The 15732-nt window shown below is 55.8% G+C and overlaps 1 protein-coding gene across 1 annotated transcript in view; it reads right to left on the bottom strand.

Moving 5' to 3' along the window:
- Lrp5 (LDL receptor related protein 5) overlaps positions 1-15732 on the bottom strand; it is a 93935-nt gene that overhangs the window by 45492 nt on the left and 32711 nt on the right. Inside the window, 3 exon segments of the mRNA XM_070009740.1 lie at positions 10793-10924; positions 12069-12265; positions 14714-14911. Of these exon segments, the coding sequence (XP_069865841.1) occupies positions 10793-10924; positions 12069-12265; positions 14714-14911 (527 nt within the window).

Genomic DNA, 15732 nt, shown 5'->3' with positions numbered 1-15732 from the left:
GGCAGGAGAGACTGTGAGACTCCTATCTCCAATAAACCACCAGAAAACCGGAAGTGGCGCTGTGGCTCAAGTGGTAGAGCGCTCGCCTTGAGCTGAAGAGCTGAGGGACAACGCCCAGGCCCAGAGTTCAAGCCCCACGACCGACAAAAAAAAAAAAAAAAAAAAGGCGACTGAGGAACACACAGCTCCTAGCACGCCAGGAGCAGCTAGCTCTGCGTGGGGGAATGATGGTCATTCTGACTTGCTCCATTATTCTGGTGTTGTGAAAGGTGTGGATAAGGTGGGGGGGGGGCGCACGGGCTGGGGTACAGGACAGAGCTTGCTTACGGGGCAGCTCAGGAGCCAGCAACACACCTCTGCTCACCACGCTAGAGCTAGCACGGAGGCGTGCTGGACTTGTAGGAGAAAGAAGCAAGGGTAGAAGAACCCACCTGCACCCCAAAGCTGCCAGGGCACCAGCAGTACTGCCCAATGGTCAGGGCACCTCAGCCTCCCTGCACCCAGGACATCACGACCCTGCCTCACACAGATGACCACAGGTCAGGAGCAGGATGGCTGGTGAGATCACCTGCTCCACACCTCTGCCTCCTCCAGGGGCAGGCCAGCGTCGTGCAGGCCGCTCTCCATTCTGCAGCCTCAAAGGCCGTAAACAGGTGGCCCCACAGCTTCCCAGCTGGCTGCCAGCCAGAGTCTTTTTGTTTTTTAAGCAATTGATTAAGTTTCCCCATGGCCCTCCTGGGGTCAGTGGTTGGACAAATGCTGAGACCGCAGACCGGCACCTTGGCCCAGGAAACCCGGCAGTGACCACAGGGTCACAAGGCACAGAGGAAGTGGCTGAGCCCAGCGCTGGCCCTGCTCACAACCGGAGGTCTGAGCAGCTGTCTGCCCACAGGCTCCACCCAGAGCCGCACACGTAGGAAGGCTGCAGCCAACCTGGAGGGCCACAGGCAGCCTGACCTCTCATTTGGCCTGGCTCCATGTGCTCGGCTTTTTCCTGGGCCTTGGACTCAGAGCCTTAGCTTTACCGCTCAAGGCTGGTGCTCTACCACTTGAGCAATACCTCCATTTCTGGTTTTATGCTGGCTAATTGGATATATCTTGGGTTTGTCTGCTCTGCTGGCTTTGAACTGCAGTCTTCAAGTCTCAGTCTCCTGAGTAGCCTGATTACAAGCGTGAGCCACTATACTGCCTGTTTGGCTCTTAAATGGCCAGGGGTGGAGGGCCACTGACTAGCCCAGGGCCTCTATCCTCCCGCATGCTGGGATCACCTGGGTCTCAGCTGCCTGCATCTGCCCCTCTTCTTCCCCCCACCCCACCCCCTCGCAGCTCTGAGCCAATGAGCAGCTGCTGGTGCGCAGGTCAGCACGCCAGCTCCCGGGAAGACAACCCCGACTTGAGCTCCCAGCCCTATTTCTGCACTGAATGACCTACAGCAAGCAACTTGACCTCTGGTTCCTACGCAGAAGACTCCAGCAAGGCTGGGAAGCTCCTCCACAAAGCCTGTGACCTTGGCCCCCTTCCTGAGGAATTAACCTCACACATCCCCAGAGAGGCAGAGGCCACGAGGAACAAAGTGTGATGACAATGACGTTGTTGGGCTAATCAAAACACAGGATGTGGGGGCTGGGGTGGGAGGGGCTGCTGGACAGCCAGTCCCGTGGGGGTGGGGGCCGTGTCCTCCCCTCAGGTGCCTTTCTGCATCCAGATTCTGGGGAGGCGCTCAGGAAAAAGACCCCTGACGATCTGCGCTGCTGGCTGCACGCTGCCCTGCAGCTCCTGAGCGCCGCCACCCCTCTGCAGGGCCCAAGGGTGGGCCCGGGCTGGGAAGCTCTCATCCTGTCTGCGCGCCTGCACCTGCAGCGCCAGCAAGCTCTCACCTCTGTGGGACTCAGCGGGATACCCCGGATGTCCATTCCCTGCGCGTGTCCTTGAGCTCCACACTGGGACACCGTGCGCCCACCACACCAGCTGTCCCCCCAGGAGGCGCCATCACCATGACCGCCACCACTCAGTGGCGGGCTGTGCTCCAAGGAACACATTAGCTGAACCATGTGAAGACAAACAACAAAAACAACGCGTCATTAGGTCAAGTGTGGCTGACTAGGCCAGGCACACTGGCTCACTCTTGGAATCCTTGCAAGTGCAGAGGTGGAGAGCAAGATTGTGACTGAAGGCCAGCCCCATCTCGATCAGCAAGCCAGGCATGGGGATGCTTGCCTATGATCCCAGCTACACAGGAGGCCATAGGTTAAAAGGAGCCCATCCAGGCAGGCCCCAAGCAAAGCCACAAGACCCCACCCAAAACATAACTGAAGTAAGACACAATGGGGAACATGGCTCATGTGGTAGAGCGTTTATCTAGCAAGGTCCTGCGTTTAAAGCCACACACAGACACACACAGACACACAGACACACACACAGACACACACACAGACACACACACACAGACACACACACACAGACACACACAGACACACACACACACACACACACACACACACACACACACACACACACACACACACACACACACACACACACACACACACACACACACACACACACACACACACACACACACACGGCTTGCCTGGTTCAAGGGAGATCAAGTACAGAGAACTTTACAATTTGTAAATCAGGAGGCATGACCCATATGCTCTTCCTAGGTAGAAAAGGCACAAAGAACTTATCCCTCACAGACACAGGGTGGGACACTCCCATACCCACCCAGCCCTTGGAGATGGGGCAGAGGAAACAAGGAGGCCCCACCTGACTCAGAGTGAAGACCCTGAGCTCTGAGCACCACAGTCAACACATCCAGCCTCTTCCAGGCCTCATGGCTGGCCGTAGGGGAAGCCGGCACCCTCATCCATCAGAGCAGCACCTTAAGCATCTGCCTCCCTCTCAGAAGAGGGGCTGGGGAGCCAAGGAGACTCCAGGGCAAGGGCTGGAGGGTGAGACCAGCTGGAAGCAGAGGCCGATCAAAGCAGCAGGGGAAGCAAACACAGCACCAGCAGGTCGAGGCCGAGACTCAGGAAGTGGGCACGCAGCAGGTCACCTGCCCATTTCCATGGAACAGGTGGTTAAAGGTAGAGAGAGGATGACTCGAAGAGGGCTGGAACTGCACAAGCAGGCAGCCTGAGGCATCAGCCCACGGGACCTGCAGGTTGCTGCCCTCCCCATCCTCCCCCCCCCCAAGTAGAACTGGGAGAGAGAGGGGAGGGCACAAGCTCAGTCAGTAGAAAAACATGAATGGAGGGAGAGAATGGAGGGAGAGCAAACGCAGCCATTCAATACACATTATGTAAAAACTGAACTGCAGAACTCAAGGGTAGAGATGGGGGAGGAAAGACGGGGAGAAAGACTCATCAAGAAGCACTGCACTCCAAACCTGATACGAAGTTGTAACTCCTCTGTACAACTACTTTATTTTTGTCCAAGACCAGGACTCAAACTCTTTCTTTATTTTTAAGTTGTTATTATAAAGGTGATATACAAAGGGGTGACAGTTCTGTAAGTCAGGTAATGAGTACATTTCATTTGGGACAATGTCACCCCTTCCCTTTCTGTCTTCTAGTTTTCCCTCTCCCATATAAACCCAAAAGTTTTAACACAGTGTCTAGCAAGGACCACTGCTGCATCTGTTCACACTTCGTCCCTGCATTTCTGTGCCCCCATCACAGTCCCAAAGACATATGAACAAAGAAATGGAACAAAAATAAAACAGCCAGGCACTAGTGGCTCATGCCTATAGTCCTAGCTTCTCAGGAGGCTGACAGTCCTCACAGGAAAGTCCATGATACTCTCATCTCCAATTAACTACCTCAAAACCAGAAGTGGTGCAATGGCTCAAAGTGGTAGAGCAAAAGAGCTCAGGGACAGCACCCAGGCCCCAAGTTCAAGCCCCACAACTAAAAACAACAAAAAGAAAAAAGAAGGAAAAAAACTCTTGTTTATACTTCCCTGGAGTTCATTTCTACAAATATTATTTTGTATGATCAGATGTACACAGACATTGTGCCTTTGTGTTCCTCTCCTAAGAGTGTCCCGCTTTGGTCTCACTGCGTGTGAATGAATGCCTAGAGTCCTGTATAATTTATTATGCAGGACTTGAACTTTTTTTTTTGTCGGTTGTGGGGTGTACATGCTGTCCCTCAGCTCTTCAGCTCAAGGCTACTGCCCTACCACTTGAGCCATAGCATCACTTCCAGCTTTTTTTTTTTTGCTTATGTGGTGCTGAGGAATCGAACCCAGAGCCTTATGCATACAAGGCAAACACTCTACCACTGAGCCAACTTCCCTGCCCAGGACTTGAACTCTTGGTCTGATGCTTTCACTCACTGGCTAATGCTCTACCATCTGAGCCACGCCTCCAACCCCAAAAGGGTTGGTCTATTCTTTTGCACAACTATTTCATCATCCTAAATGGTCTTAGTTTGGAGGAGTGCCCTGAGGCTCCCCTCAAGGACACGGCCTGTCTCCTTTCTTCTTCTACAGCTTTAAGTGAACTTCTGGCCGGGACACAAAAGCACACATGTCGAAAGAGTGGTCTCCTTTCTGTGCTGTTCCAGAACAGGCAAAACTAATTCCCGGTGACAGGCGTCAGGAAGTGGGGGGAGGTCTGCAGAGGGGCACGGGGGGTTTTCCGGGTGGTTTTGCAGATGCATGCTGGTGTCAGAGCTAATGGGAATGTACACTTACAATGTGTGTTCTTGTCTCCAAGTTATAGCTACACCTAAAAAGCAACGCTCTGGCCCTTGGGGCAGGCTCCCCCATTTTCTGGACTGGTACGGGGGATCCGATTTTCTTACTATTAAAAATTCACGGTCCCTGGCTGAGAACAGCAGCTGCCTTCTGCCGGGAAAGTCAATGCCAATCAAGGCCTGGCGCAGACACCCCACAGGGCCTCCTTTCTTTTCCCTTTGACCCACTTCCCTGATAAGTGACAAGCCAGCCAGACTCTGGGAACAAGCACGCCCGTTATTCCCGGCCCAGGGCTGTGGGCTACGTATTCCCTGCACTAATCCCTCCCGCCTGCATGGACGATGGACGTGAGCGGCCTGGAGACGGCGGCCCCAGTTGTCTGCCTGCCTGTCAGCCCCAACAGTGGCCTTCTGTTCGTCCTGCCACCCCCGCCACCCCCATCGGCCCCACTTCTAGTTTCCCAGCCCTGACGGATGAACGTCTATGAAGACTATGTCTGGCAAGGTACAGGGGGGAGGCGCGGGGGCCACTACGAGGCCCAGGTCTGCCTATTGGGTCACTGAGGACACCGGATTCACGGGCCTGGTCCCTCAAAGCCCAGGACAGAAGCACCGCACCCCTAAGCCCACCACCCCGAAGTCCCCCGGCCATGAAGAAGCCTTGGAGACAAAAGTCAAAACAACAGGACGCAGACCCGGCGGCCAGGGAGCCGCAGGCTCACGAGGACGGCGGCCGTGGCAACTCCCAAGTCAGGCCCTGCTACTGCTGTTTTTAGCCCAATCCACATAATTGAAAAAACATGGGAGAAAGCAAAGCCAGCTGCTTGTGGAGGCCGCCACGGCGGGGGCAGGGAAGGAGGCCGGCCCAGCGCCCGATGGCCTCGGCTGGCCCGGCCAGGGCCCTCGGCCTTCCCAGGGACAGGACCACATCACTCTGAGCCACAGACACCCGTGACATACGCCCCACGAGCCAAAGGTCTCGTTGCCCGCAGGATACCCTTGAGTCCAAAGCACAGGGAGGTGGAAGGGCATCCCACAAGAGGGGGAGGGGGGAATCGAGTCCAAATCCAGCCTGTGCTGACCCCAGCAAGACATGTAAGAAGCTATTCCTAGATGGGTGTGGTGGTACATGCCTGTAATCCCAGCACTCAGGAAGTTAGAGCAGGCAGATCATGAGCCAGCTTAGGCTCCACGTGAGACCCAGTCTCAATAACCAAAGTGGGGGGGCGGGGGCGGGGAGAGGAAGGAGCAAGGAAGACAAGGAAGGAAGAAGGGAGGGAAGGAGGAAAAGGGAAGGGGTAGGGGCTCTGCCCTGCCCCACTGCAGCACAGCCTTGCATGGACCCAGTCCTGTGCCTTCCCAAGCTAAAGGGACACCACCGCATCCCCAGGAGTGCCCTGCCCCTTTCACTGGGGCCCTGGCCCGGCTGCCAGGTGAGCCTCTTCTTCAGGGGAGATTCCCCAATGCTAGCCAGTCTGCATTCCCGGAAACCCAGGACAAAGCAGGAGTCAGGGCACCTTGAGGATTTCTTCAACTCCAACTTCACGAAGCAGGAAAAGGACAGCTGACTGGAGCAGAGCTCAGAAATCCAGGAGCCGAGGCTGAGGCCCTGCCTTCAAACCAGAGTGTGGGGGGGGGGGGGCAGGAGGACAGTGCCCATCCCTGCAGCCTGCCACAGGCCATTGACCCTGGGAACCCAGGGGGCAGCCCCCGCCCACCTCACCAAGACTTTGCTTAGTGGGTATGTGCCTGAGCGGCTCAGGCACAGCCCAGCCCCTGCTCCAACCCCAGGGAAAGGGGACCACACATCCTCCAGCCCTCCCCCCCAGCGCCCCAGCTCAGTCCCTCTTGGCACCACCCAGCCCTGGCGTCTGCTTCTGATTCTAAACGTTCTGGGAAGAATCGCTCTCTTGGCATCAAATCAGATTGGCTCCCTAGCTCACAGTTCAAGTTCAAATTCAAGTACAGCTCCCACTTTCGGAGCATCCAGGCCTTCCTCCAATCCACTCCGGAGATGAGCACTGTTAGACTGGCCTCTCTGCAGAGGAGGAAAATGAAGCAGAGAGGCAAAGTACTTTTTGAAGATCGCACAGCCTGACTGTGGCTTGCCATTATCAACAAGACCATTCAGAGCAGCTGCTACACAACTGAAAATCACCGCTCTGACCCCTGGGTCTGCCGCGCTGAGTTTCTGAATCAGAAAATCTTCGCAAGCCAAATACCAGTGCTCATGCCTGTAGTCCTAACTATTCAGGAGGCTGAGATCTGAGGATTGAGGTTTGAAGCCCCTTCAGGGAAAAAAAAAGTCCATGATACTCTTATCTCCGATTAACCAGCAAAAAGCTGGAAATGGAGGTGTGGTTCAAGTAGTAGAGCACTAGCCTTGAGGAGTTCATACCCCAACACTGGCACAAAAACCAAGTCTTTGCAAGCTCCCAGCCCCAGGGCAGCCTCCCCTGGCCTATCTGCATTTGTGTCCACCACGCTGGGGATGTGGGACCAAGCGGACACGCCTGTGCATCCACTGAACTCCTCCTTCACGCAGCCTGCCTTCACCCCAGGACGACACTGGCCTTTGATCCTCAATCTTCAGGACACTCACTCCTCGGAAGACTGGCGCATGCCTGCATGAGGCCTCTGCCCACGAGGACCTCGGAGCCACGCTGCCAGCTGTGCCCAGCCAGGACCTGTGGTTTCTTCCTTCCATCCCCCTGACGCCTCCGGGCCCCATCGCGCTGCACATGTGCTGGCCCGGGGTACACGGCCCCCAAGCAGGCTTTTCGCCAGAGCACTCAGCTTCTCCAGCTGGGTCTTTGTAGAAGAGCTTCTCAGGTTGGGGGGCAGGGACGGGTGGTCCCCGGACAGCTGAGTCCCTGGCCACCCAGGGAGCTGTGTGATCAGCCCCACAGCTCTCCCGGGGACAGGGACAGCTTCTCTCCACATGTGTCAGTGCAGTCACATCAGACGGCAGAGCCTCCAGGGCTGGAGCCGTCCCAGCCTGTAGTACCACCTCCTCTGGGAAGTCCTCCACCCTGGCTTGCACAGCAGAGCCCTGGATTCCCAGATCCCAGGCAGCTCCTCTGTGCGGCTCACTACATAGTCCCCCTCTCCCTTCCCCCTCCTCCTACCTCCTTCTTCCCTCCCCCCTGCCCCCCCCCGCCAACCCCTGCCAAACCAGCTGCCCCTCTCCCAGGACTCCCCAGACAAGAGTTTGCATTTGCAGAAAGAACAATATGCCCTTAAAGGGCTCAGCAGCGGGCACCAGTCCCCAGGGCTCAGAGGGTCTGGCTGTGGGAGCCCGGGAAGCAGAGAGGATGGAGGGCTGCATGTCAGGCTGGAGTCTGAAAAGGAGACCAGCCCGCTCCATCCCTGGGGAGGGAAGTGACTGTGATTCCAGACTTCCCAAGAGGCCACCTAGCTCTAACAGGAACTGTGCAGTGTGAGTGTGAATGGTGCGCATGGTAAGGCAGACAGTGCACCTGCTCCCGACAACACACGGGGCCCTCACATCTCCCACACAAGGGCAGGCCGGGGGTCTGGCAGGCGAGGCCCTGGCCGCCATCCATGTCTGGAGGACAAAGTAAGAACTTGGGTAAGCTCTTCAGGGAACCCCCAGGCTTCTCCAGGTGTGGGCCTCCCGTGAGCCCCCGGGCCAAGCCTCTGGGATCCTACCAGGGCTCATATCTTATTTTGCACACATCACATGGAATCTGTTAACAAAAGTTGCCTGCAGGAGTTGCTGGAACTTTTGGGTATCTGTCAGGCACTCCTGCATGATACAATTTTTGGGATGTCCTAACCACCTTCCACAAATGTCTATATACAGCCTGTTTCGGAACACTCAGACAATGGAGATGGAGGCTGTATGACACACAGCCAGGGCCTTGGACTCCCAGAGCAGACATCACCAGGTGCTGACCCAACAACAGTACTCCGCCAGGCATCACCAATCAATGAGGCCAACTTCCCTGCTGGAATATTGACCGACACTGCCAAACTAAGTGTCCAGAATCCACCTTCTCCAACAGACAGGAAAGCGGCAGGAGGGTAAGAAAGCTAGCTGCAGCCAGTAGACCAAAAACCCCCTCCAGTGCAGTATATGGAACTGAGGACTGGGGGGGGGGGGCCCAGGCTGGGCATGACAGCAGGGACTCACTCCACCAAGTCAGGCCCAAGGCATCAGCAGACAGATCATCTCCCCATGGGAAGACTCTATCTTCTAGAACCTTCCATGGTGACCTCAGGTTGGTGACTTACCCTCAGGTTAGCTCATCTGTGACATGAGGGGTAATCTAGCCTGGCCAGGCTGCTCTCCACAATCACTTCACATGTCGCTAGTGCTCCCTCAGCCTGCAGCGTCCAAACCCCGGAACAGCAGGATCCCTCACGGAGACCCCAAAGTCCCCAGACCAGGGCCTCCTAAATGACTGCAGAGCTGTTCACTGGCTCATGGTGCTGTCCATCTTCCCACTCCCACCTAGCCCCTCACCTAGCGTGCGGGCCGGAACCAGGGACTATCTGCACAGTGGTCTGCAGGATGCCCAGGGCCTAGGAATGTGGGGTGCACAGCAGGTGCCTACTGAACGGGCAAGAGGATGCATGCGTGAAAGATGAATGAATGATTCAATGAGTGTGGCCCTCGTCGGAAGCGCCAGTCCTACATGGTAGGGTTCCTACTTTAAGAGAACCAGGAAACTGGCATCATCCAGGCTTCTAGTTCTCAAATGTTGGCTCATCTCCGTCTCCCTCCTTGGGAGAACAGCCCACTGTGAGGGGAGCTCTAACTGACAGCCTCTCTGATGAGCAGCCAAGTCTCCCTCCATTTATGATATTCTGTTCAGCTGGACGCAGTGGTGCATACATGTAATCCCAGCTTCTCAGGTTAGAGAGGTAGAAAGATCACAAGTTCAGAGCCAACACAAACAAGACCCTATCACAAATGAGTGCTTTACAGCACTTTTACATGCCTGTAATCCCAGCTACTGGGGGAAGCAGAGATCCATGGTCAGGCCTAAGCAAAAAGCACAAGAACCTACCTGAAAAATAAACCAAAGCAAAAAGGGGCCGGGGGGATGGCTCGAGTGGCAGAGTACTGCCTAGCAAGCAGGAAGCCTTCAGTTCAGTAGAGGCATCACCAAAAAGAAGCAAGTGCTAGGGGCTGAGGGAGAGGCGGAAGGTGGCTCCACACGGGAGGGAAGAGGCCGCGGGGAGGGAGCATCCAAAGGCAGCTCCGTCAGGGCCGTGGTCATGGCCCGCTTCCATGAGGGCATTACAAAGGCAGGGGACTCTGTGGGAATGAGGGGCCAGGGTGGACATGAATGGCAAGTCTCAGTGGACAGGGAAGAATGTGAATGAAGAACAGGAGCAGCCCCACTGTGGCCCCCTGCTGCTGCGGGGCTGCTGCGCACTCGGATGGATGGAGGAGAAAAAGGTTACAGACAAGGAGGGAGAGCCCCTCAGGTCCCCAGCACCCCAGTCCTGCCACCCTGGGTCACCCCACCCCACTATCCTGCTTTATACTAAACAGAGCTTGTTTTGTGCCAGTACTGGAGCCTGAACTCAGGTCCTGGGTGCTTTTTTTGCTCTAACACTTGGGCCACAGCTCCACTTCTGGCTTTTTTGGTAGTTAATTGGAGATACAAGTCTTACAGACTTTCCTGCCTGGGCTGACTTCAAACAAAGATCCTCAGATCTCAGCCTCCTGCGTAGATAGGATTATAAGTGTGAGCCACCAGCACCCAGTCCTATAATAATATTCATAGTTTGGGGTTCACACCTCATGCATTACTGGGTGATTACTATGACATGACCAAGTCATTACATGGTTGTACAGTCAGGGGACCCAAGGCTCCAGCAGGGCTGATAATGTGGCTGAGACTGTCCACCCATCTGCCTGTCAGGCACCGAGCCCAGAGCTGACCACAAATCTCAGCCATCTACTGCCCAACTCCATCTGGTGCAGGGCTAGCAATGCTCAGGGCTTTTGCTAAAGCGAGCAGACTATCGACACAGGCTGCCATGTCTCCGGGGGCACCCGAGCTGGTGGCGGGCGCCCCCAGGCCAGGCTGCCTCTCCGAGTCCTGTCTCACCTGCTTTACAGGTCCTGCCATTGTCCTGGAGCTGCACGCCCGTGGGGCAGGCACACGTGTAGAACGGCTCCCGCGGGGACAGCAGGCACAAGTGGGAACAGCCGCCATTGTCCTCCTCACACTGAGTGTGGACTGGAAAAAACAAGTGAGAGAGTAAGTTCCAGAACCAGGGCACCTGACCCCACCCAGTCACCACCCACAGCCCAACCACTGCCCTGCCACGCATTTCCAAATGAACTAGCATCCCACCTCCTCACCTGTCCCTCCCGATAACCCCCAGCCTGTCCACAGAGTCCCTCTCAGCCCCCCCCCCCAGCCCCTACCTCCTCACTGCCTACCATCGGCTGTGTTGGACCATTAGCTTCATCAGCTTGTCTTGTAATTTCTCCAAGTCCAACTGTGACCTTCCCAGTCACCATCCCAGCCCAGACATGCCCTGCCCTTGAAGCAGAGGCTTCCCCATGCTGAGCTCCTCCAGCAAGGAAAACCTGCCCCCAAGGGCACCTCCCCGGAAGATGCCACCCTTGCTCCTTGGCAGGACCTGGGGACTTGCCCACATAACACTGATGGGGAGCCTACGGCAGTGGGCTCTTGAGCACAGCCCACCTTATCTCCTCCAGTACCTGGACGCCGCAGGCCCCGCCCACACCGGGTGTCCCTGCTCAGGCATGGGTTGAGCCTCAGGTGGGGCAGCCATGCTGGGCATTTCCCCAGGTGCTTCTATGACCAATGAGCACTGGACATAACAAGGGTGTCTAGGACCTGGGAAAGTGGGGCTCAGCATCTCTGAAACAGCAGATTCCCAGCAATGAGCTGCCTCCTTCCTTGTGTTGGCTGAGCAGAGATGAGTCCAAGAGCCATGGTGGCCCCAGCAGAAAACAGGGCAGAGGCCTGCCCTGCCCTCGGTCTGCACTGAGAACAGCTGCCGCCCCAGGACCCAAGCTCAAGTTCCAAGTTTAAACCTACAATGGCTCATCCATAAATATCTGGTCCCTGAGGGAATAGGTGAGCCTGCAACCCTGACCCAGAGATCCAGGGACTTGGCCAGGATCCTACTGGACCCCAAGCTGGGAACCACCAACTCAGGAGTTTCCTTCCTCAAGGCCCCACCCTACCTCCAGACCCCACCCCACCGTGGTCCCGCCCATCCCGGTGGCTCTGCCCTCAAACCACTGGCTCTCTGCTATGTCCCAGACTCTGCCCCTGTCCCATGACTCCACCCCATCCTTTCCTCCCGCCGGCTCCCCACCCCACCGCCTGCCCCCCAGGCACTCACAGGGGGGCTGCCGCTCCTGGCTGAGCACCTGGATGTCCATGGGCGAGTAGAGAGAGCTCAGGATCTCCCTCCTCTTCTCGCCTGTCCTCTTGTTACAGGCGTGGATGGAGCGTGTCTGCCAGTCCGTCCAATACAGGGTGTCCCCGGACAACGTGAGGGCAAAGGGGTGCGTCAGGCTGCCCTCCACCACCTTCTGCCTGCAAGGGAGGCAGAGGGCAGGGGTGAGACCCCGAGGTCAGCTTGTCCGAGCACAGGCCCCCCCACACCCAGCCAGCCTCTGGCCAGGAACACATGGTCCCCAGGCAAAGTCCCCAGAGATGAAAGGTGCAAACGGCAAGGAGTCACCCTGGGGACTGAAGGCAGCCCTCCTCCCCAAGAACGCCCGGACCACATGCTCAGCCCTACAAATCCCGGCTGTTTTCAGAAGGAATTAAATTTGGCATCAGGGAAGGAAAAGGCCAGGCAAAGGGGAAGTCGTATTCAACAAGAGTACACACACTGCTGATGGGATCTGAGTTTGACTCAAACAGTGACATGTGGTTGTCTGAGGTCCGTCCACTGCCAGGACAGGCTCTGGCCCGCGGTGTGGCTCTGGGTGAGTGTGTGTGCCTCTCTGATCTAGTGTTAGTGTTTAATGAACCGATAAATATCCCAGGAAACAGTTGGCATAAGGAAGCGTTAGCCTCTACCACCACCCCACCGCCGCCACCCCAGACGGCAGCCTTTCCAGCCTCTGCACCCTCCATAACTGCCAGCGCTGCCTGCACCCAATGGGACACTGTGTCAAAGCTCAGTGTGGAAAGAAGAGACCCAAGAGAGCCTGAGGCCCAGGCGGTGTGGGTGCCTGGAATGGGCCCTTCTAGACTCAGTTCAACCTGGGGACAACTGAAGCGTTGGCCGGGAGCTCGGCTCTAAGCTCAGAACACGTGTGGGCCAGACCTGCCTGTGGAGCCGCTTCTGATGATGCTTCTCCCTGGCCCCCATGCAAAACACCTGTGAGGTCCTGGCATCTGCCATCCATAGGCCCAAGAGGCACGCAGACAGTGCTCTTACGTGGGCCCGGCTGCATTTGCCATGGAGCCCCTCCACATCAGCCCCCACTGCAGACCAGGAGCTATACCAGGGTGGATGTGGGGTCTTCCCTCCCCATGAAGGGACACTTACTTGACCTGGCACAATGCAGTATTCATTCAGTCAACAAGAAAACCCTTCACCTGTCCATGGAGGGCAGATCTACATCTAAAGGTAATGAAGTTAGACTTGCTGCGCACACCAGAAAGCACTGACAGCAACTACCCTGAGATGCAGAAGACCTTTCCTGGGCATGCATTCATGTAATCCATTTTACTGAGCACCTACTATGTGCTAGGCCCTCCGGCCAGACCGGGGATGCAGGGATAGTAACTAAGCCAATCCTGCTGCTGCCTCCAAGAAGCTGTGAAGCATGAGTGGGGGGCTGGGGTTGGGGGAGAGCACGCATAGTGTCAGAAACCAATCACAGCCCCTTAACTGCAATTCTGAAACCTAAACTGAAAGCTTTGTTTTGTTTTGTCCTTTTTTCTGTCAGTGGCAGAACTTGAACTTGGGGCCTAGGCACTGTCTCTGAGCTCTTTTTGCTCAAGGCTAGCACTCTACCACTTTGAGCCACAGCACCACTTCCAGTTTTTCTGGTGATTAATTGGAAATAAGAGTCTCACTGAAGCCGGGCGCTGGTGGCTCACGCCTGTAATCCTAGCTACTCAGGAGGCTGAGATCTGAGGATCGCGGTTCAAAGCCAGCCTGGGCAGGAGAGACCGTGAGACTCCTATCTCCAATAAACCACCAGAAAACCGGAAGTGGCACTGTGGCTCAAGTGGTAGAGCGCTCACCTTGAGCTGAAGAGCTGAGGGACAGCGCCCAGGCCCCAGAGTTCAAACCCCACGACCGACCAAAAAAAAAAAAAAAAGTCTCACTGATAGCAGGCACTGGCGGCTCACGCCTGTAATCCTAGCTATTCAAGAGGCTGAGATCTAAGGATTAAGGTTCAAAGTCAGCCCAGGCAGCAGGAAAGTCTGAAGTCTGTGTGACTCTTATCTCCAATTAACCACAGAAAACTGGAAGTGGTGCTGTAGCTCACAGTGGAAAAGCGCTAGCCTCAAGCAAAAAGAGCTCAGGGACAGTGCCCAGATCCCAAGCTCATGCCCCACAATGGACAAAAAAAAAAAAAAAATAGTTTCAGACTTTCCTACCCAGTCTGGCTTTGAACCATGATCCTCAGATCTAAGCCTCCTGAGTAGCTAGAACTACAAGCATGAGCCACCAGCGCCTAGCTGGACGTTTTTGTTGCTCTTTTGGCAGCAAAACCGGTGCATAGATGTCAGCTATGTAGTCCTTCCCAGCTGGCTTAGGATAAAGTTCTGCATCTGCTGTGGAAACAGTCACACAGCAGATGGAGGAGGCCACCCCTCCCGCCCCACTCGGGGGACTTCAGAGTGCCACCGCTACTGTCTTGCTGCTCTGAAGTTCTCCAAAGTGCCAGACAAATCCCTCAGATCCCCAGGGTTTCAGTCTAGAGGCCTGAGTTAAGAACTGCCTTCAACAGGGCTGCAGGGTACCACGGGGAGGGGTGCCACGGGGAAGGGCACCCCAGGCGGGTGGGGACTTACCGGAAAGAGCCATCCAGGTTGGCACGGTGGATGAAGCTGAGCTTGGCGTCGGCCCAGTACAGCTTCTGCTCCTCCAGGTCAATGGTCAGCCCATTGGGCCAGTAAATGTCCGAGTCCACGATGATCTTCCGGGCACTGCCATCCATCCCCGCCCGCTCGATGCGGGGCGTCTCCCCCCAGTCTGTCCAGTACATGTACCTAACGGGGGAGGGGAGGGGAAGCGGGCAGGCGGGGAGGAAGTTACCACGCTGGTGTTTGGTTCCGATCTCTGACATGGATTCTGACCACTCACCCAACCAAATGTCTTGTTATTTCTTTTGGAACATGGAACATGGTCTCAGTACAGATCCCAGGCTGGCCTAGAACTGGCTCTGTACTCCCCGCTGCCCTTAAACGCTCAAGCCCTCGGCTTCCAGAGTACTGGGATTGCAAGCATGTACTACTTCCAGTAAGAGATGACCTACGTAGGGTTTCAGGAGTAGTTAGGGATCAAAACAGAGTCATGTGTTGCTTAAGACAGAAATACAATGTGTGTGTGTGTGTGTGTGTGTGTGTGTGTGTGTGTGTCTGTGTGTGTCTGTGTCTGTGTGTCTGTGTCTGTGTGTCTGTGTGTGTCTGTGTCCAAGGCACTGTCCCTTAGCTTTTTTGCTCAAGGCTGGCACTCTACCACTTGAGCCACAGCTCCACTTCTGGCTCTTTAGTCATTAATTGGAGGTAAGAGTCTCATAGACTTTCCTGCTCCCAGGCTGGCTTCAAACCATGACCCTCAGATCTCAGCCTCCTGAACAGCTAAGATTACAGGCATGAGCCACAAGCCCCTGGTTTTAAGGTTTTTTTTTTTCTTTTTTAAGGATGACGAGAAATGGGTCACTAGGTGCTATCACGGACTTGACAATGGTGGGCACGAGGGGGTGGTGACACCACTGGGCCACAGTCCTCACACATACCACGGGCTCATCGGTCATCCCGCAGCTCAGAACAGAGAGCAAGCTGGAGGCCTTCAGTCCCTTTCTCTCCCA

This window comes from Dipodomys merriami, unplaced genomic scaffold (assembly GCF_024711535.1).
Source record: "Dipodomys merriami isolate MVZ:Mamm:240054 unplaced genomic scaffold, mDipMer1.0.p SCAF_78, whole genome shotgun sequence".
Lineage (NCBI taxonomy): Eukaryota > Metazoa > Chordata > Mammalia > Rodentia > Heteromyidae > Dipodomys > Dipodomys merriami.
The sequence above is the reverse complement of the archived record's forward strand: the minus strand, read 5'-3'. Positions and strand labels throughout refer to the sequence as shown.